The sequence below is a fragment of the Tetrao urogallus genome (genome assembly GCF_951394365.1).
Source record: "Tetrao urogallus genome assembly, chromosome: 4".
Classification (NCBI taxonomy): domain Eukaryota; kingdom Metazoa; phylum Chordata; class Aves; order Galliformes; family Phasianidae; genus Tetrao; species Tetrao urogallus.
Window position 1 is genome coordinate 29,825,728 of NC_136817.1, and position 21,853 is coordinate 29,847,580.

The window sequence follows — 21,853 nt, forward strand, 5'->3', positions numbered from 1 at the left end:
CACATTGACAGCCAGCATCCCTCATTTATTTGGGTGCAGGGAACAGAGTTGCAAAGAAGACTGCAGAGGGAGATGGGACTGCTGTAATGAGGGAATGCATGGCTCCAAAATGTAGGAAATGCATTAATATTAGCTTATTAGCCATTATCACAAAATGACTGCTTTTAAACATAACAGCAAAAATCCATCTGGGCGTATATAAGGAATTGTGCAGGCTGCTCACAACACAGGCTGCCCAGAATATTTACTTCATACGTGCAACATGAAAATCTGTGCCTAGATTAAAACAAAACTCAGCTGGACTTGAGCAGTGCAAGATGTTGTGGACAGGAACTACAATCCGAGTTCCATTCACCTGAAGATGGAAAAACAATTGCAACATGAGAATGCATATTCAAGTATTTCTACATTTCAATTCAGGTAGATACTCAAACTAAGCTGCACATAGACAAAGGGGATCAACTCTGGTGCAAGTACGTTCAGCAGCAGAGAGGGGGATTTTGGTGTGCAAGGTGTGTCCTGAAATTGAGGAGGTAGCATCACGGAATCATAGAATCATTAAGGTTGGAAAAGACCTCTAAAGTCATCAAGTCCAACCATCATTCCCTTCCCACCATGCCCACTAATCATGCCCCTCAGTGCCACATCCACATGGCTCTTGAACACCTCCAGAGAGAGTGACTGCACCACCTCCCTGTGCAGCCTGTGCCACTGCATTATCAATCCTTCTGAGCATAAATTTTTTCAGATATCCAACCTGAACTTCCCCTGATGCAACTTATGGCCATAACCTCTCATCCTATCACTAGTTATCTGCAAGAAGATTTCACACCAGCTTGTGTCACAGGCTTGCTTTCAAACTTTGTACTGAACAGTGTATCCACCAACACTGACTTGCTGATGCCAGTTTCACTTGATGATTGCTGGCTGGAAATACATGCAATGAGCAAAAGCCATTAGGGTGCTAAGGAGATGACCACCATCAACTTTTTGACAAGGCAGGCAGTTGTGCAGAGGAGCAGGGCATTGCAGTGTGCAAGGGAGGGTCCTGAAATCAGGAAGACCCCAGGGCAAGTAGAGAGCTGCCTGGAGCTATTCCCAGCTCAAGAGGCCAGCTCACTTAGCAGTTATCACTAGGATATCAGGGAGTGTGAAAGGGAGATGAATGGGTGGAGGGAAACATTGCCATCCCTGCAAGAAAAGTACCAATAGGGACATTTGCAAGTAGCAGAGGGTCCCTTACCCTGTTGCCATCAGGGAGAAGGAGACCTAAGGGACAGGGAGGAATAGAAATAGATCTCTCCTTAGATCTTAGAATTAGATCTTCCTTAGTGGAAGGCAAACACCCTCCATGCTCACTTCACCCTTTCAGGTGCCCTTCCACTATAGAAATGAGGGTCTGGAACTTGAGGGACAGGCAAATGAGGATGTTGATGGGTCAGGATGGATTTTATCCACAGGTACTGAGGGAGCTGGCAGAAGTGCTCACCAAGCTTCTTTCCATCATTTATCAGCAGTCCTTGTCAAACAGGGAGGATCTAGGTGACAGGAGACTATGTCACTACTATGACACCCATTTACAAGAAGGGTCAGAGGGAAGATCCATAGAACTACTGGTCTGTCAGTTTGATCTCAGTATCAGGGAAGTTCACAGAGCAAATCATCTTGAGTGAATCACAGAGCATGTGTAGGACAAGCAGGGAATCAGGCCCAGACAGCATGGGGTTATGAAGGGCAGGTCCTGTTTGAGCAACCTGATCTCCTTCCATGACCAGGTGATCTTTCCCATTGAACAAGGGAAAGGCTGTGAAGGTAACCTACCTAGACTTTAGTAAAGCCTTTATCTCCCACAGCATTCTCCTGGAGAAGCTGGCAGCCCATGGCTTGAGCAGGTATACTCTTCTCTAAGTAAAATCTAAGCTGTGTGGCCAGGCCCAGAGAGTGGTGGTGAGTGCAGTTAAATCTAGTTGGAGATCAGTCATCAGTATTTTCCTCAGGAGTCAGTATTGTGGCCAGTCTGTTCAATATCTTTATTGATGATCTGAATGAGAGGAATGAGTGCATCCTCAGTAAGTCTGTAGAACACACCAAGTTGGGAGGAAGTGTTGATCTGCCTTAGGGTAGCAAGGCTCTAAAGAGGGATCTGGATAGGCTGGATAGATGGGCTGAGGCCAATTGCATGAGTTTCATAAAGACCAAGTGCATTTTGGCTACAAAAACTAACTCCGTGCATCACTACAGGCATATGGCAGTGCCTGGAAAGTTGAGTGGAAGAAAAGAATCTGGGGCTATTAGTCAACAACCAGTTGAACATGAGCCAGCAATATGCTCAGGTGGACAAGAAGCCAACAGCATCCTGGTTGGTGTCAGAAATAGTGTAGTCAGCAGGACTTGGAAAGTGATCACCCTTCTGTTCTTGGAGCTGATGGGGCCCACACGTTCAGTTTTGACCCCTCCACTACAAGAAAGATATTGAGGCCCTGGAGCGTGACTAGAGAAGGGGAATGAAGCTGCGAAGAACCTGAAACACAAGCCTTATGGAGAGTGGCTGAGGGAACTGTGGTTGTTCAGTCTAGAGAAGAGGCTCAGGGGAGACCTGAGCACTCTACAATAACATAAGAGGTTGAGGTAAGGCAGGGGTAAGTTTCTCCCAGGTTACAGTGACAGGATAAGACAGAATGGCCTTAAGTTTTGCCAGTGGTGATTCAGGTTGGATAATAGGAAAAACGTCATCTTAGAAAAAGTGGTAATGCATTGGAACAGTCTGCCCAGGGAGACAGTGGAGCCACCATCCCTGGAGGTGTTCATTAAATGTGTAGATGTGCCACTGAGGGACACGGTTTAGTGGACTTGCTGGTGATGGGTTGGACTGGATGATCTTAGAGGTCTTTTCCAACCTTAGTGATGCTACGATAAGGCCGGCACAAACGTAGTTCCAGCTCTGTAACCCTCTACTTGGTCCTTTTACTTCTTCAGTTTCTCGCCACTTCTACTCGCCTCTCAAGGTCAGCAGTGCCAGCTGTCACACTAGAATCACATAGTATCCCCAGAACAACAGGGGACCTACCCTGTTCCCCACAGAGGATTGAGACTTTCTGATCTCAGAGCATATCAGCACCAGGACTCCTTCTCCCAGTAGAAATAAATTTACCTGTCATCTTTGTTAATTTGATCTCCAAATCCAACCGTGTCAACAATGGTCAGCTTCAGACGGACATTACTCTCCTGGAGCTCATAACTCCTGGCTTTCAATCTCACACCAGGCTCATTGTGTGTAGCAGGCTCACTTTCAAACTTTGTATTGAACAGAGTGTCCATCAGTGTTGACTTGCCGATGCCAGTTTCACCTGAGCAGATAAAAACAGAGTCAGAATGGTGCCATCTCCTATCCCAGTCTCATCCGCAGGCACATTCACCAGGTTAAGGAGTTACCCTGCTTTTCCACTAGTGGAATTAGGCTATGTACATACAGCTAAGTAAAATAATCCCTGGAGGAACAGATGTCTTTTGAGACAGTCTCAGTCTCTACCAATACCCCTGGACTGAACAAGGGACTTTGTGGACATCATGAAGTGACAGCAGCTCTGGCTTCTGCAGGTCAGACTGGCCATGTCTGTGCAGCACATCCTGTAGACGTCTCTGATCAAAGCGCCATGCACCAGTGAATCCAAAACAAGCTCCTGTCAGGCAAAAGCTGCTGCTCTGACAGACATAAGATAAACCAAATGCCTTCTGAGCTAAAAACTATCACCTGCAGGTAGAGAGCCAGGCTGAGCTAGAAACAGCAAAAGGAAAAAAAGAGACCGTTTTAAGAACAGTTACTTAGACATTTGCTGAGCGAGGCCCTTGGCATAAAAAAGGAAAAGGACTCCTTCCAGCAAATGCCTGCTGCTACCAGAAGTCAGTTACTGGACTTGCTACACTGGCATGGCTGGTAAGGCAGATAGTCATTCCTTTCCCAAGGAAGCATTTGCTCTCAGTGGAGTTCAGCTGTTACTCATTGTTTTTACATTGTTATGACCTGACCAGAGCTTTAGGCGCACTCCTGCTTGACAGCACAAAGAACCCCATCCTGCACATCTTGCAAGGGACAGCATGAAGCATTCTTACTTGAGAAATACTTAATTCTCTTTGTAACACTGTTGGTCAAGTCCTCGTTCTGCTGGGTTTTTTTGTTTTTGTTTTTTACAGAAGCAAACTGTAACTTCTCTCAACTCTAAGCTTGATTCTCAAGGAGGCATTCAATTCTGTGTGGTTTTATGCCTTTTTTTTTTCCTCCCAAAATCAATTTCTATTTGTTTTTCAATAGAACTACAAAAAACAAAAATGCAATTTGGGTAATGAAGACTTGAGAGAAGTACATAAAATTTAAAAAATAAAAAATAGTAACATCTGAAATAGCATACTACATAAATACCAACTTTTAAAACTGCCTCGGTGCAATTAGTAACACTGATGAAAGCATTAGCCTAAACCCCATTTTTAAGTCAGAAGTGTTTGCTTAGTGTTACCCTCTCCAACTGCTACTGCTGCCCTTGCTGTGAGCAGGGGGTGGGCTGAGGAAGTATCTCAAGGTCATATCACAAACAAGCCAAGTTTTCAGTAAAATTTCCTCTCCACATATTTTTTAATAACAGAAGTGACAGAAATGCCAAGCTGCATCTCTTCTGAAGAAATCCAAACCACGTTCATTGTTGCACTACAGTTAGCATTTAGGCAAACTACTCGCTTGTGAACAAGATTCCCCACTGCCCTGAAAAATCTTAAATTGAAGTGATTGATTCACCAATGCAGAAAATAAAGGGGGAGAAGAGAGCCTGCATCTGGGATGGCCCCCAAGCATCTCTCTGGGCTGTCTGCACTTTTCGAGGATCTCTCACTCAAAATGTTCAGAAGCCCCACTTCGAAGACCTCAGCAAACCATGCGGTATTTGTGTCCACAGAAACAGTCAGCAGCTATGCATTATAGTGAGCTCCTAATATGAAAGCAGCACTGCTGAATGCTCTGCTCGATCAGCATTGCAGCATTTCAGTCATGCACACTGCAACTAAAAGCTTCACATTACTATGTCAAAGTCGATGGTGTCCTTTCTGAAAACACAATTTGAAAAGTTTTGTTTTAAGGAGAAAGTTTCTCCTCTTTGGACAACTGCAGGAACTTGTGTGAAATTTTAATCTGGAGCTAAAAATGGTTGATCAGCACGTTTTATAAGAAAAGAGTTGGAACAAATTGCTGCTAATGGAAATGTATCAAGTCATGCTAAGAGAGGAATATTTACTGCAAGAGAAAAAGGCAATTAATTTATGCCATTTTGATTAAAGAGCTGCCTGCTAATCTAGATATTCCCTGCTGAATTTTAAATGGTTTCATGCTGCTAGAAGAGCCATGTGATGGCTGATAGCCTGAGCACAAACAAGTATACTACTCTTATCTCATTCTTCACTGCACAAAGCTATGAAGAGGAAATGAGTTCATTTGCCAGATTTTTTCAGATGGTTTATCCTGCTCTGCAGACAAAGTCTCATCTTGCCACAGAACATCACAGAGGGCTGTGGTTTATTCCTAGTTAATTAACTTATTAGAAACACAGAATCATACAATGGCTTGAGTTAGAAGGGACCTCAATGATCATCACATTCCAAACACCTGCCCAGGCAGGGTTGCCAATTGCTAGATTAAGTATCAGGCTGCCCAGGGTCCCATCCAACCTGGCCTTGAAACCCTCCAGGGATGGGGCACCCACAGCCTCTCTGGGCAACATCCACAACCCCTCTGGATCCCCCCTATTAGAAGGGACAATATGCCCTCCTTAAGCCTTAAGTAAACAGTGGATGAAAAGATGTTGTCTGTGGACTGTTTTGTGAAGCTAACAGTAAAAGACAGCATTTTTAAGTATTCATAAACCTCAATCACAGGAGATATCCTGAAGGTGTCCACCGCTAGGTCAGTGATGTTTTAGCACACAGCTCCCTAGGGCTGAGCAATGGATTTCTCTCTGTATAATAGCTATAAAGTATAGAGACAGTCAGCATCTCTCCATATTCAAAAGAATCTGGTACCTCCCCATATTGCACTTCTGAAAAATTTGGGTAAAATTACACAGTAACTCAGGCTACAGAACCAACTCGCAGCACCCAGATTAAATGCAGCAGAGAATAGGTGACAGACTTTGTACTTGATACATCATTTGGAGTCTAAAAACAACATCGTTTCCAACTGGAAAAACTAAGAATATAACAAGCAAAGCCTGGAAGAAAAGAAATGCCATTCACTGAGCAGCAGCCTCTGTGCCTAAATTTAAATTACATTAACATTCTTCCAAATATTCATTCAATCCCCAAATCAACTTATTTTTCTTATGGCAGCCTTTGGGAAAAGCAGGACCCCAGGACCATCAACACCTTGAACACCTTTGAATTCAAAAATCTCAAATCAAGGGACAGCAAGGAAAAAGGAGAAGTGGAATACTAGTTCCTAGCCTAGAGCAGCTCTAGAAATAAGCTGTCACTTCCCTGCCACTAAAGTCAATAGTGGCTCAGATCTTACCCTTTGGATAAGATGCTAACTTGTGGACTTGCATGGAACCCATAATGTGAAACAACTTACCCACACAGAGGATGTTGAAGCAGAAGCCCTGTGACGTTGACTTGTTAACCAGCTGATCAGGGAGGCTGTCAAAGCCCACATGGCCAGACAGGGACAGGTTCCGAAGGTCATCATTCTGTAAGGGCAAGAAGAAAGACATGTAACAAGGAGGCTGAGCAGCAGGTCACATCCAACACACATCAGGGTGACTCAGAAGTTTTCAGGAGACAACAGTTTCATCTCAGGTTTGTCTAACCGTATGAGCTCTCTGCACTTGTACCCAGCTCACCACAGTAGGGTTCCAGAGCTAACTGTCCCCAACACTAAGGCATGCAAGCACTTTCAAGACTGCTTTTCCATGCCTGTGACTGATGAACTGGGTGTAGCCAACTACCAACACCCAAATACTGTTTCTGAGGCTTCAGCATCTTGTTACCAACATCATCTCTTTTACTGACCCACAACAGTGATTTTCTGGAAAAGCATGTTGATAGAAGGAGACCCTGGGATTTAGGCATGCTATGAATGGGTTAAATTAAACATTTGTAACACAAGTATTTTTAAAACACCAGTGGGCTTGGGTTTATGGTTAAGTGAAGGGAGTTTGGGGCAGATCCCAGAAAGCATTGGGTGCCCGTGACTCATAGGCTCTGCAGAAACTGGTGGGTGTGAAACATCCCTCTGCACAGTATTGGTATCTCTTTCCCTGATATATTTCGGGAAAGCAAGTACTGCCTCATCATCAGTTACTCAGCAGGAATGGGAGTTAGACTCATCTCCTGCATCTGTGTCAGTTATTTTTGCTACATGGTTTTTTGATTGCGTTTTTTTTTTTTTTCCTGCAAGCAGCAAACATCAACAAAACCAGTATCTGCATTTTCAATACTAGGTATTTTTTTCTACAAGCTGCGCCACATAACAGGAGGCAAAACTGTAGTCTGTTATCTGCCTGGAACAGCAAAACCCTCAGGAAAATGCCAGGAGCCCAAGGTGTGGGCAGAGATGAAAGAAGCCCACATCTCCATGTCCCTGCAGTGGTCTCCAAATAGCAGCACACTTCACTGAGTAGTAGGGATACAGAAAGGAGGATTTGTTCACTACAAGGAGAGCTCAGCAACTTGCAAGTGCTCAGGGGGACCCCAGCAGCCCACTGACACAGATGTAGCCCTGCTTAACACAATACCCCTATTACATGCTCCCATGGAACATGCTGGACAATTTGAGACTGCTGGGCTGAATTAATCTCTCTCCTCTCTCATGGCAGAGGCTAAACATTTTCACCTTTGTATCACAATTAGCACTTTTTATTGTTTGCAATTATCAGCATGAACCTTCCCATGGCCAAAACCACTTCTGCAATCACCTTTTTGCTTTTGTCACCACCAATTAGCCTGAACACACTGGGCTGAGCTCATACAGCTGCCCAGCAGCCCCCAGGCCTCTAGAGGTTCAGCAAGATCTGAAAGAAGTGGAAGCCCGAGCGGCACACGAGCTCAGAGGTACCAGTGTGGAAACAAACCTCTGCTGGAGAGCAAAAAGTATGGCAGCTCAGCATATAATTAGCAGAACAGGCAAGTGATTCATGCATTCAGTCTGGCAAGAAAGAATGTTTAAAAAACAACAAGACGTTAAATCAGATGGTCACCATGCTCAGGCTGTGAGTTGCTGTGACAGCCATCAAGGAGAGGCAGCAGGCTGCGTTCTCAAGTGAGTCACCCCGCTGCCAACTGGGTGCCTACAGTCAATAAGAAGAGGAAGGCTGCCATAAGCAAAGGATCTTTTGCCCAGAGTTGAGCCCAGGGCCCAAGATGTACACGTGAAGACAGGTGAGCAGTACTCTGGGGCCCAATGTACTCCACCTGCCACAGGAAGGCAGAGGGCATTCCACCCAGAGGAGAAAGGCACACCATCACTCTGCCCACCAAGGGAATTCCTCATTTTTCCCTTTGGAGATTCACATAACTCAGCACAAGACCTCTCTTTCCTCCACACTGCATCTAAACACACTCCTGGATCAAACCAACCCTTCCACTGCCCCTCAGCCCACAGCACAGTCCTGATGGTGCCTTAGTAATAATGCCCAGACACACCATTGAATGTGGAAGCACCGATCTCTTGCAAGCTCTACAAGAATAATCCCTCCCAGCCAGCAATCTCTGAAGACATGAACAGGATCAGCCTGGGGAAAACCACTGCTCTGCAGACCTCCACAGAGAGCACCACAGACATAGACAGACTTGGGTGAAAGTCTGGACAGTGTCAGAAGCCAGGAGACTTTAAGACATCCTAAAAGCAGTTTTTAGGTTGAAACTTTCTTAGGACAAAGTCCTGTTTCTACAGACTCCCACTTTACAGGGCAAAAAAATCTTCCCTCCCTCTTCATATACTATCTATGTGACCAGAAAGGAATTTTAGAACATCTAAAAGCATATGCCAGCCCTACAAAAGCTACAGCACAATAAATAAATGCTTGTTTATTGAGACAGATACTGAGCACTTTTCTCTGCAGCGTGACCTACAGCTCATTTAACAGTTAATATTTCTTGGATCAGTGATCATATTGCAGATGTTCTGAAGAGATGAATTGCCTGTACCCCATCTCCCAACACCCTTAGCTGTAAGGAAAAATAGACGTTCCTTGCAGAATGACAAGAAAGACTGTGGGCTCAGAGCCCTGCTAACTCTGCACTGGATCTGGTTTTCTTCACACATGGCTCCTGGTGGTAATGGCTTTATAGGTCAAGCAGTGCCGTAACGGATGCTCTGGGCTTGTCTGGATGTAATTCAGTGAAGCTCTGTAAAACAATTTGGCTGACGAGGCGTGTGCAAGGATAGAAGTGGCTCATTCCTTCTAAGCCGCTGTGGCTTGGCAGAGCTAACAGGAATAAAGGGAAATAAACCTATTTTTTCTCACTGGAGACAGCAACAGCATGCCTGCAGCTAGGGAGAAGGTGGGCTGCAGGATTAGAAGAGGGCCACTTCTGGAGGTGCAGTGCAAAGCAGAGTACTTCCTTATGCTTGAGAAGATGCCTGGTCAGCAAGCTGAGATGCAGAAAGAATTATCTCCCAGAGACTTGCAGAGCATGAGACCAGAAAGAAATCTGTAGTTACTGCCCTGGTCTCCTCACTCAGCCCCGAACCACAGCAGCTGTTCCCTCAGCCCCAACAGCCTTCTGGCTGAGCCCCTTCTGCTTTAATTTTGCCAGCAAAATATCCCCCTCATCCCCTCCTGTCCCACTGCTTCTGGCATCTGGGGGTCAGCTTCACATGGCCTCCCAAGAGTTAAAGAAAACAAAAATGAGCCTCCAATTCAAGAGGGGAAAAATTCTGGTATGCAAAACATGGAGCTAGACCACAAATATGAAGCGAGTGTTTAGTTATTGGAGGCCACACGACTTCAGAGGAACCTTTGAGAAATTCTGAAAGCTTTTATTGTTGTCAGCAGCACAGGCCAGCCACATTTTTGCCCTGTTACCAGGCACAGGTTCCGGCACTTTAAGTAATCTCAGTTGCATCCGAAGCCAGGGACCTCAACAGACGAGCTGAGCAAGCAGTAGTAGCACAGAAGCAAAGAGCACTAGGGACAAGGCAGATCTATCAGACCCTTTCCCCATGTTAAAGCCAATAGGATATGAAGCATTCCCAAGTCTGCACCAAAGTCAAGCTCACTGTTGGAGTTGCTTGTGACCTCCCCTTCTTTCCTTGCACGGGCTGAAGTGACGACTGAGCCCTTAATTCTTAGATGAGGAAACTCACACATAACACTGGGGAAAACAAAAGGAAACAACCCTCCCCCCGCCATAGCACATTCATGGTACAAGAACGCAGACCATGGAAATCAGTCCATTAATCACGAAAGGAAGGCCTGTTGTTGTTTTAGGCAGGATAACCATCAGTGTCACCAGCCTAAGAGGGGGAGTTCCTGTCTCCACGCCTGGCTGCCAGCTGGGGCAGATGCATGCAAGCTACTGGAGGCTGGGAGGTCTTTTTTCCTTGCATAAGGAGCAGACCACTGCAGAAGACATCCACTCGTTCTGTGGATTATTACGCCAAGTAAACCATGAAGATCCATCAGAGGGAGGCAAGCTGGATGGCCAGTGCTCACAGTGCTGCCATAGCTCCCTGACTTTTGCCCAGAAATAGCTCGATAACTAGAGAGGACATGGGGAACACCAAGGCTCACCCTGAACACGCTGTTACATCCTTTTAATCCTTGAAAATCAGGGTAGCAGAAGAGTCTGGCTTCCCCAGGCCCAGCACCAAGTGCCTGTGGCCAACAGAGCAGCTTCCATTGGCACAGCACAGCACGAGGATAGGTAAAAGGATACAGCCACATTCCTCTGGGAAGAGGAAAGTCAGCGAAATCCAACAATTCCAAAGTGGCTGCAGGGAGTAGGAAAGAACATTTATTTTCCAGGCAAAATGTTTGGCTAAAGGTCAGCACAGACTCAGAGCAGTAACGGCTGCATTTGAGCCAAGGGCTGACATAAAAGACATTTTCCTCCATACGTTTCCAAAAACCACTAACTCTTCTATTTGGAGTAAAAGTGACTAATGCCTCTAGCAGCCCCTGATGTCACAAATTGCTAACCAGGAGGGAAAAAAAGCTGGACTTTGGGGATGATAAGGACCATATGTGCATTCCAGCAAGACTTGTAAACTCACTGGAAGAAAAAAAAAAAAAAAAAAGGATTGAGGAAGGAAAGGAAGGAGGAAGGGAGGGGGAAGACAATGTCACAAACAAGAATGAAGACCAAGTAAAGGCAGTGCCCAATGAGAACCAGATGCTCTCAACTCCCCCAGCCCAGCACTCCTGACAGGAGGACAACATGCAGCTAACAGCCTTTCTCACTGTCTACATCAACCTGACAAATTAAATGTTACAGTCACTGCCATTCTCCTCAGGCTGAGACCCCACTCACTCATTCCCAAAACTGCTCCTAATTTATTCTCATTTCCCCACAGTTTGCCTTTTGAGGCAGCACATGCAGAGGAAAGATGCTATGTAGGTATTAGCTAAGTTTTCTTCCCCCCTCCCCCAACCTCCCCACACCTCTTTCACTACAGAATCCCACATCATGGCAGATGGAGTCCAGCAAGACAGCAGAGAGGAAGAAAATAACAGCCATTTCTTCCTGTATTCCACTGCCATGCTCTTAAAATAGCACTGAAACAGCTGCATCACAGGCTGTTGAATAAGTGGATGTAGCCTTTGCTAACAGCTAGAGGCACAGCACAATACGAGGCATGACACAGAGAAGTATGACCCACGATCCCAGCAGGACTCACACGGGGCCCACTAACAGGGAGTTTGTTGGGACACAATCCCAGGCACAGCAGAGCACAGAGGGTGTAAACCTGGCAGTGCAGCCTCGGAGCCCACTGCCATGTTTTCTTCCAAAATTCTCCAGGCTTCTCCAAACCCTGGCCTTGCTAGCTGCATGAACATCATTGGAGCAAAACACAGAGCCTTTCAGAAAGAAAGGCAGCCCATGGGGCTTTCTTATAAACCTGTAACAAAGCAGCACTGTTCCAATACCTGAATCAAATTAAAGGCCACTCCACACACAAAGCAGCAGTTCTCCTTCTCAGGTGGTGCAGGCTTGCTTACCACCCCTTAATCCCATGTTTTCTGCCCTGCAATACTGCAACTGCACATCTGGGGCATGTTTTATCAGCTCCCATTTAGCAGGCTCCAGAACTGAGAAGTGCCCCATATCATGCTCAGGATAATTAATGAGCTCTGGGATCTATCAGCAGGATTCGCATTAATGCTGTGCTTCACCAACTTGGTTGGAGGCAGAGGGACAGCACAGCACTGCCCTGTGTGTAGGCACCACAAAGCAGTGCTACAGCTCTCTGCTGAGACCCGATTACCAAGCACAGCCCACAGAGCAGAGTGTATCAAGGCTCCAGACTGCATATTTATTAGTTCTCTTAATCCTGGACTAAATAATTTAAATCTATCACAGTAATTCTCACACCAAAGTCCTAGGACACTGCTAACATACATGCATACCATATGATTTCTTCATAGCACAGGTACCCCAACACGAGTATGAATGGGTCTCAACTTCAAACTAAGTAATCATTCAGCTCCGTAAATTCACATTGGCGCATCAATAACTTGTACTGGGTTTGCAGTTACTGGAGGACCTAAGTGAAGCAGAGACTTTTTAAAAGGACTCATTTGCCTACCAGGACTGAATTGAAAGAGCTGGCTTTGACCAGCTCTTTTTAAGACCATATCCCACAGGCACAATGCCACTAAAGATACATAATTTAAAAAAAAAAAAAAAAAAAAAAAAGATAAAACACCTCAGCTTTGGATGACTTTGTATTTTTATACTCACTGGCTACGCGTGTACTTGAACATTACTGATCAAGTAATCAATATGACAACCAAGCAGCAAAACCAGATTTGAAGTTGTTCATTCAAACCAAGAGGAAGGCAACTTCGGGGTGTGAAGGCATGGCCTTTATACCTGCTTTAAAATAGCAAAATGAGAATATGCATTGCCCTTTATGGCCCAGGAAGCTATTAGAGGGCATCACATAAGTCTTTAAAAAGAATCACTAAAAAGAGGTCAGCAATCAGGGAATATAGAGGGTCACAGATAATGCTGTTCACCTTAGCATACAATTTGCTTTTTTCAGCAGAAAAAAAAATGAAGTTAAGTTGATCCGGATCTGCATGTAGAGGAATTGAACTATTTAGCTGACAGGTTTGAAACATTGCTCTTAAAGCTCTCAACAGAAACAATTTTTCCTGCTTGACTTCAGCATGTCTTCGCTTTCCTGTCTTTAAACAGGGAAAGAGTTTCATAAGTAGGACATGCTTCAAGGAGCAATTCCCCATTTTGGCTGAAGCACTTCCTTCCCTCTACCTCATTAATTCCAAATTTCCGTGGCTGCCTCAGAAGGCTGTGTTTTGTCTTCATCCAATTAACATCTTTTTAAAGATCTTCCAGAGGAAAGTAGATCTGGCCCAGGCCTGTGGCACAGCCATAACGCTAATATCACGAGGAGGAGGTGGGACTGCAAGGCCACTTTACACCAGGCCTTTTCTTCTCCTTGTGTCTGGCTGCACTGATAGACAGCCCCAGAATTTACATTTCTGGGCTTGCTGGGAAGCACAAGACAAAACATTTTTCTCACACATGGGTTGCAGACAGGAACATTCCCACAGTCATCTCCACATTCATCACTTGCAAAGAGGCAGGACCACAGAGGCATTTGATGACTGCTGCAATGCTGGGGATACTCCAAGTTATAAAGAATCCCTGGACAGGACACCGGCAATTGCCCAACATATACTCCAACTTTTTGAACTCCACAAATGCATTGTAAGAGAGCAGGCTAAACAAACACTCATAGCACCAGAGGAGAGGATTAACTCTCCAGTCACAAGGAATCCAAGGATGAGCTTCTCAAGCTCCAGTCCTGAGCTTGTGGTAGAGAGAAGCCTTCTATCCCAGAGAGCTGCACCAGTTCCTGTATACACAAAGAGCCCTGCTCTGGCCCATCTCTTTCATGCACCTTCTCCTTAGTCCCCAATAAAGAGGGGGAAAAAAGCTCTCTCTTTGCATTTTAGCTGATCATGACTTCAAACAGCAAGCCCCCACTGCAGCCCAGGCCTCACAAGCCTCCTACCAAGCACAGTTAACCTCTCTTCTGGAGTTGAGCATTTCTGCTGATCCCCTCTAAAGGGATTAGGAAAGTAGCAGCATTGTTTTTATAGAAATCTCACACCTTTCTCAGAGAAGACTAACAGCAGCTGTCTTCTCTCTTTTCCACACCACCCTGAAGTGCCCTGCAAAGGAGGATCAGGCAGACACCCTAAAGTCAGAATGGTGTTTTCTGCAGGAGACCAGCCTGAGAATATGGATCCTCCCCACTTACAGGCAATGATACCAGCATTAAGTTTGACACACAAGTTTCTTTTACAAGGACCTATTTTCCAAACACCTCTTTGACTGAGGCAGAATTAAATAAGTAGTTCAATTCATGCAACTGGGAATACATTATGAAAGCAATGAGGCCACACCACAGCTCTAAGATGCATCAAGCCCAGTGCCATGTGAGCACTTCTTCTCCAGCACTGGAGCTGGCAAGAAGCAGGGGGCTCAAGGCACGTTGCTGGCACAGCCCTGAGACTGCTGGACGCCCCTTCAGCAAGGGCATGCAGTATTTGCATTGCTCATACCTGTACCTGAGCTTGTAGCTTTCAGCAATTGCAGGACTGTGCAAGCTTTTCCATCAGGCCAAGCTCAGGTCATACCAGCAGCTTCAATTCCTGTAATCACCTCACCTTCTTATAAACAGCCCGTGATGATTTCCTTAATTACTTGACGGCAATTCCCTAATGCAGCTTATAAGTAAGCAAGATATTTCTCAGCAGGAAAAGCCATGTTTTAGGGCAGCCACAGAACTTCACTTCTGAAAGCTACAATCGCATAACATGGAGTGAAAACAACATCCTCCTCTTTGTACGAGATGTCTTGGAGGTAAAAAAAGATCCTGGAGAAAAGACCTGGAAAAGCAGATAACTTCACAGCATTCGGGATAAACAGCCACATGATTTGCCTTCATTTTCCTGTTCCTTTGCCAGTAGTCAGACAGGAACAACTACTGTGCAACTGAAATAATGAAGCCTACCTGAGACTGGAGGAAGTCCAGGCCATAACTTCTCAGAAAAATGCATGAGCTCAGACAAACCTATCATTTTAGAGCTGTGGCTACACACCCACCTGGCTTGATGCTGAAAACAGATCTGGCAATGACTAAAAGGTTTGGTTCCATTGACTAACACAAGTTAGGGCCTTGGCTAAAGCTCGTGACCTTTATCCTTCTCCCCTGCTCTCTCTCTCTCTCTCTCTCCTCTCCCCCTTCCTTGCCAGAGCTCAAACTTGCTGCCAGGCTTTCCACTAAGACATCACATTTTTAAGCAGCCAGGCTCAAAACAGAGCCCACATCACCCTCCACTTCAGCCTGCAGTCTCCAAGAATATACATACACAGGTTTGGATGCCAAAAAACTGTTGACAAGCTGATGCTTAAAAAAAAAAAAAAAAAAGAAAACAAAAAAAAAAAACAAAACAAAAAAAAAAACACACTAACAGCATACCTCTGAAGCACAAACAGATGAATGGGGTCCTTCAGTGGTGGTACTTCATTATGAAACCACTGTTCTCTTCTGCAACAGCATTCCTGTATCCAGGCTCCCTAGGGCTGGCTAGAGCAAGCAATTGCATACTCATACATAGACCAGGGGTATCTTCTTGGCAATACAGTGCTGACAAATAACAATTTCCCATAATCTACAACTTCAAGCACATTTATTAGCTTAATCCTAATAACACAAATAAAACCAGATGCAGAATTGGCATAAATCATTCCCTGTGAAAAATCTGCCCACATTTCCCACATGCATCTTTCGCAGTAAAACACCAGCCTGCAGAGTTAGCCTTTTCTTCCTTCCCCATTATCTGGAAATAGTGGCAGTTCAGAGCAACCAAGATGGATGCAGAAGGGGGACAAGGCTGGCACAGGGCCATTTCAATGGCTGGCTTCTCTCCCAGTGAAGATGTTCCTGCATTTGTACCTACCAGAACCAGGACAGAGTTCACACACAGGGATCAAACTCCAAGGGCTGCAGTCTCTCCCCTGAAATCTTGTCCTAGCAAGCTTTGGAGGTTCAGGTGTTGCACCAAATCACACTATTTCTCTTCTGAATTCTACTATTGGGCTCTGGCCCCAGACCACCACAGGTCAGGGACCTGCTCACAGAGCAGAAGCAAGGACAATGACCAGCATCAGCCGACAAATTCAAGGTTGCAGATGCAAGGAGAGAGCAAAGCCTCTCAGCCTGAGTAGCTACTTGCCCAAGGCCTCTCTCAGCTCCCTGGCAAGGCAGAGTCCTCAGGAGGCTCAGGTGCTGCAAGTACAAAGCATGACACCGTAGCATTGCTGCACCAGATCTGATAGGCATGAACAATCAGTGAGGTTGGGTTTGGCCTAGTAACCTCATATTTTACAGCCTGCAATGCACTCGCATGCATCTCAAGCTCAGCAGCACTGCTGAGTACCTACAGCAAGTTTTTAAGAAGCAGTCCAGATTTTAAGGGGAGGAAGTATTCATGCAAGTAGTTTCAGATGTTGTCTATCCCTGAATCTTCATTTTTCTTAACCTTTTTCTTGCCTTCTTTTATTTTAGGGCAACAGTTTTAACTTTTGCCCTCAAGGAAGCCACATATACACCCCAACACTCCAAATCAGCATCCTCGAATAAAAGAACCCATTGGGAATGGTGTATAAATGCCAAGCATGAGGAAATAAGCAAGAGAAAAATATTTTTCTTTTGTAACACTGGGTATTACTTTGAGCAACTGCATGTAAAGAACAAAAACTCCTAAAGGAAAATATTAACAGTATTTCTACAAACAAGCTTCCATTAATGTCTAAATCCAGACTCTAGTTAGATGCCCTGGATCCATAAAATCATGTTCCCGTTTATAATAATTCTAAGACCTTGATCCAAATTTTACTAGTAACTTTAAAGGGCTTGATGTCCCATCAAGTTTATTACATGAAGAAGAATATTAAAAAAAAAAAAAAAAAACATACAGCTGTGTTCTGAATGGTTTTCCAGGACTATTCTACCAATCCTGATAAAATGATGCACATCCCTAACTTGGCAGCAGGCTCATCAAGGCTAAAATCTGACAGAGTATGTCAGAGCTTTGGTGCCATTGCCCACTGATAAGTGAGATCACAAGTGAAAGCCCCAGAATGTCACTGTGTACTTCATCCTATCCACTAGGAAGTGGACCCCAGCCTGCAGGAATTCAGTTATCAGTGCTGTTCAGAAGCACAAGGAGACTGTGCATTAGGGCCGATGCTTATCTAATACATGACATTTTATGGGAACATGGAGTTTTTAACCAGAGGACAGTGCACTCAGGCCAGTCACTGACACCTGTGCAGGCACACAGAGCCCCGTAGCTCCCAAGGCAGGGCCAGCAGTCTGAGCTGCTCATTCCCCCGAAGGCAATAGCTGCAGGGTGAGTTGCAAGACTGCTGGGTGCCAGCTCTAGGTAACCTTTGATGAGTTTCTGCTTGGTAGATTCCCATATACAAGCACCGGATGAGCAGGGAACAAACAACAATTAGAGAGAGGCAGGTACTGCCCCTGCCCTGTGCCTTGCCAGAGGCTTCCCTGCCTGCGTACTGTAGCTCCCCATTGCCTCAGTGAGCTGGAGCTTTGGCCATCCCACCTTGCTGGCAGTGTCACAACAGTAATTAAAAACAGGAGGCCTAAGAGCTGCAGGCAAGCACTGGTGGTTTGTAGCTGCATCTTACATGGGGCTGAATGAAAGTTTCAGCACTTCAGCCCCCAAAAAGACAGCCAGCACCAAGCTCATGGCCAACAGCCCTGTAGAGGTGCCAGAATGCTTCAAGGCTTCGAGATAAAGTGCTGCAGCACTTACCCACACAGTCTAAGTACTTGCAATGATGCCATCATTGTCCTCCCAGTCAGCAGAGAGATAGCAAAGGCTGCTCGGGAAAACCCTGTAGCTAGAAGTCTCTTCCTGTGCTGCTTTCCCCATACCTTGCCTGATGCCTGAATAACACTCCCAATTAACACATGCCTACTTGCTGCTCTCCCTGCACAGCATCCTGCCTAGAGCCCAGAGCTGCTGCACAGAAGGGATGGGACAGTCCTTCGGAACTAAGTGCAACACTTCCAAGCATTGCTCTGCACTAATCTAGTGCTGTTTTTCCTGCAGCAGCCCCACAGCTCATAAGAGCATTGGCAGAGTTTTGAGAACTGCTGGCATTCACCCACGTGCTTGCTGAAATAACGTCATAAATTATTCCACACGCAGGCTTCAGCAATGGCCATCAACTGCCTGTGGATCTACAGTGACAGGTTAAACCAAGGCCAGCATCCACCTCTGCATATTACAGAATATCCTGAGTTGGAAGGGGACCCACAAGGATCATCAAATCCAACTCATCACAAATTAAGGCTGGACACCACATTCAGTTCAGACTCTCCATCTCTGTTATGTTTGTGCTTGAATAGAAAGCAAGTGGACAGACTTAGGCTTACTTTTAACTCTTGCCCTCCTGTCAGGACTTGTGCTGCAGCAATCCATGTCACTGCTTGCAACGAGCATTAGAATTAACCCATGCTTGTGATATTTTTCCTCGATATATCCCAAAGAAAACACCAGAAATTCTGTCCAGCTGCCCAGACCCTTTCCCAGACAGCCAAGCAAAACACATACCTGCCAGAATTCAGAGTCTTGTAACCCTACAAAATCAGATAAGTATTCTAATGCACCTTACTGAAATACATTGCTTAAGGAGAGCTTTTAGAAAAGAAAAATTTAGTATTTTGTAAGGCTGTTGCTCCAAATGTCAGTAATAAGGACTTGCCTTTCCCTTGCATCTCCTGTGGTAATTTTATGCTGTAGCTTTGCATACACACACAACTCAAATAGAGCTCAGCCTCTTTCATCTCAGAGTGGACATGCTGGTCCCAGGCTGCCCATTCGAGATTTGATTTCCATGCTGGATCTCAATTCCCTTTTTACACTGGCACAAGAAATAGGGCATGTCAGGTAAGCAAAGCAGTGAACTACTGAGCTTGGCCAACCGTGCCAGCACATACCAGAGAACAGCAGAGCATGACTGTGACAGATGAGCAGGGATGCAGCAGAGCAAGCCAGCTCCACCGCCCCATGCTTCATCTCCCTGATTTAAAGACCTGCCAGAGCAGGTAAATCCAGTCACAACCTCATGGAGCCAAACCTGAGGATTTGGGAAGACAAATGTAACCCAAGGCAAACACAGCTTGCTCCAGGAAAGTGAGCATTCCCCGTAGAGGACGTGGCAATCTTGGTTCACATGAAGGAGTGCCCTGCTCTGACACATTCTACAACTCCAAGTGCTGGAGACCTGCTTATTCCAAAACTGAGCCACAATTCTCATGCGTAGCACATACTTTTGCCCTTGCCTTGAGTTATTTAATGAGATACACCAAAGCAAGTGAACCACTGCAGTACACAGCTTGTAAATTCCACACAGGCTGGAGATACAGCAGCCTCCTCCACACCACTCACAGCATTAACACATGCAGCTACATCAAGCTTTATATGAGTTGCTCACACTTCAGGCTGCCCAACAGCCCCAAAAGGCATAAACTGGAGGCTAGGTCCCAAAAGCAGGCTTGTCTAGCCATCCTACTGGCTTGGAAGCCAGGAGCAGAGCATCCAACCCAACAGGGGGAAATGGTTTCAAACTAAAAGAGGGAAGATATAGACTGGATGGAAGAAAAAAGGTGAGTTGTTTTTAGTTGTGGGGGGAGGGGTTTCGCCTTTTTTATTTATTTATTTATTTTTCTTTTTACAGTGAAGATGCTGAAGTATTGGCACAGGTTGCTCAGAGATGTGGTGGATGCCCCACCCCTGGGGGCACTCATGGTCAGGCTGGACAGGGTGACCCGATGTAGCTGTAAGTCCCTGTTCATTGCAGGGGAGTTAGACCAGATGACTTTTAAGAGTTCTTTCCAACTCAATTGACTCGGATTCTAAACTCTGCCCCTTCTAGCCACCCAGCACCGCTGCACCTGGGACACTAAGCCATAGCTCTCCTGTATAAGGCACTGAAACCAAAGATAGGACGTTCCCCATCCTGAGCAGCTTTAAAAATCCAACATACTTCAGCACACAGTACATCATTCACCAAGGCTAACTTGGAACGAGACAGCACCCGCACACTCTCCTCTTGGGACTTTAAAGAGCACTTATAAACAGGAGAGAAACTGAGTAGCTGAGTACTGCCTGGTAGCAGTAGGACAAAGTGAAGCATTTTTAAACTGAAGGACAACAGATTTGGGTTAGATGTTAGGTGGAGATCGTTCACTTCTGTGACTTCTTCTGTGGACTGTGGTGAAGCACTGCACAACTGCCCAGAGAAGCTGCAGATGCCCCATCCCTAAAGGTGCTCAAAGCTGGGTTGGATGGGGCCCTGGGCAGCCTCACCAGTGGGGGGCAGCCCTGTGCACAGCAGGAAGTTGAAAGTGAAGGGGCTTTAAGGTCCCTTCCAACCCAAGCCATTCTGTGATTCCATGACTTCTTACTACATATTTTACATGAGAATAAACCAGCTATTTCGTTTTGGAAACAAACTGCTCTTTAGCCTGTGTGAACGCTATGCTTCCCTTCTTTGCATGTAAGCTCTATGACAGCTTGCACATCTGGATTTATACTTCCAGCTTTCTGGCTCATTTTACTTGAAGAAATCATCAGGTTGCCTGGTTAGGCTACAAAAGAAAAATATTGCTTTCCTTAGGTTACATCAAAACCAAGCACATCCCATGGAAAAATTGCTCTTCTGAGCAACATTCCTGGCAAGCCAAGACCCGGGGGAAACATGGCTGTGCTATTTAACAGACAGTAGTCACACACAAGGCTACAATTTCAAATAATAGTGTTGTTTAAGCAACAAAACCATAACACCTCTAGCTTTGATGTTTTAAATGTTTCTAGCCTGTACCAGAAAAACACGCCATGTTTTAGAAATGTTTTATGTAAAAATTGCCCTCAGCTGCATTTACATAAGCCCACAGAAATGAGGTCGGCAGAGTTACTCATGCTGCTCACTTTTAAACCCCTCTTCCTTACTGAAATTACTTGTTAAATCCCTGCAAAAACATCAACTTGCATATTGCTTATTTTAATGGTAGTTTTCTTGAAAGAGTTTTCAATTAAGGAAACATTTAGTCTGGAAATGCTTCCATGCCACAAGATCTCACTACATTTGGTGCTATCTTTATGAAGCTAACTATGGCTATGCTACTAATCCATTCATTACAGCTACATGCTTAAAAAAAAATGCAAGGAGAGGAATTATCATCTACCTTACACGTGGAAAAAACAAGGGCATAGCAAACTGAAGTTTCTTGCCCAAGTCTCAGCAAAACGGGGCCAAAACATTTGCAGCTCATCAGCCACATGCACTAATTCCCAGTGCTCCCAGTGGCTCTTGTAATCAAGAATCTAATAATGAATTACTGCATAACTCTAAAGGCAGAACAGCCAAAACAATTTCCAGCAGGATGGACACTCAGCTACCTGGAAACACAGGACCTGAGTTCCCCTTTCACCACTGCTTCTTGGCAATCACACAGTGGAAACAAACTGAGTTGTTTTTTTTTTGTCCCAGTGACTACCAGCTGCACAACCCAGAAAGCAGCATA

The 21,853-nt window shown here is 45.3% G+C and overlaps 1 protein-coding gene across 1 annotated transcript in view; it reads right to left on the reverse strand.

The window, feature by feature from the left end:
* The window catches only part of SEPTIN11 (septin 11), a gene marked incomplete at both ends in the record, with an annotated part of 42,154 nt that overhangs the window by 14,285 nt on the left and 6,016 nt on the right, over positions 1-21,853 (reverse strand). Inside the window, 2 exons of the mRNA XM_079534606.1 lie at positions 3,152-3,347; positions 6,608-6,722. Coding sequence (XP_079390732.1) covers positions 3,152-3,347; positions 6,608-6,722 — 311 coding nt within the window. The remainder of the gene's footprint in view (positions 1-3,151; positions 3,348-6,607; positions 6,723-21,853) is intronic.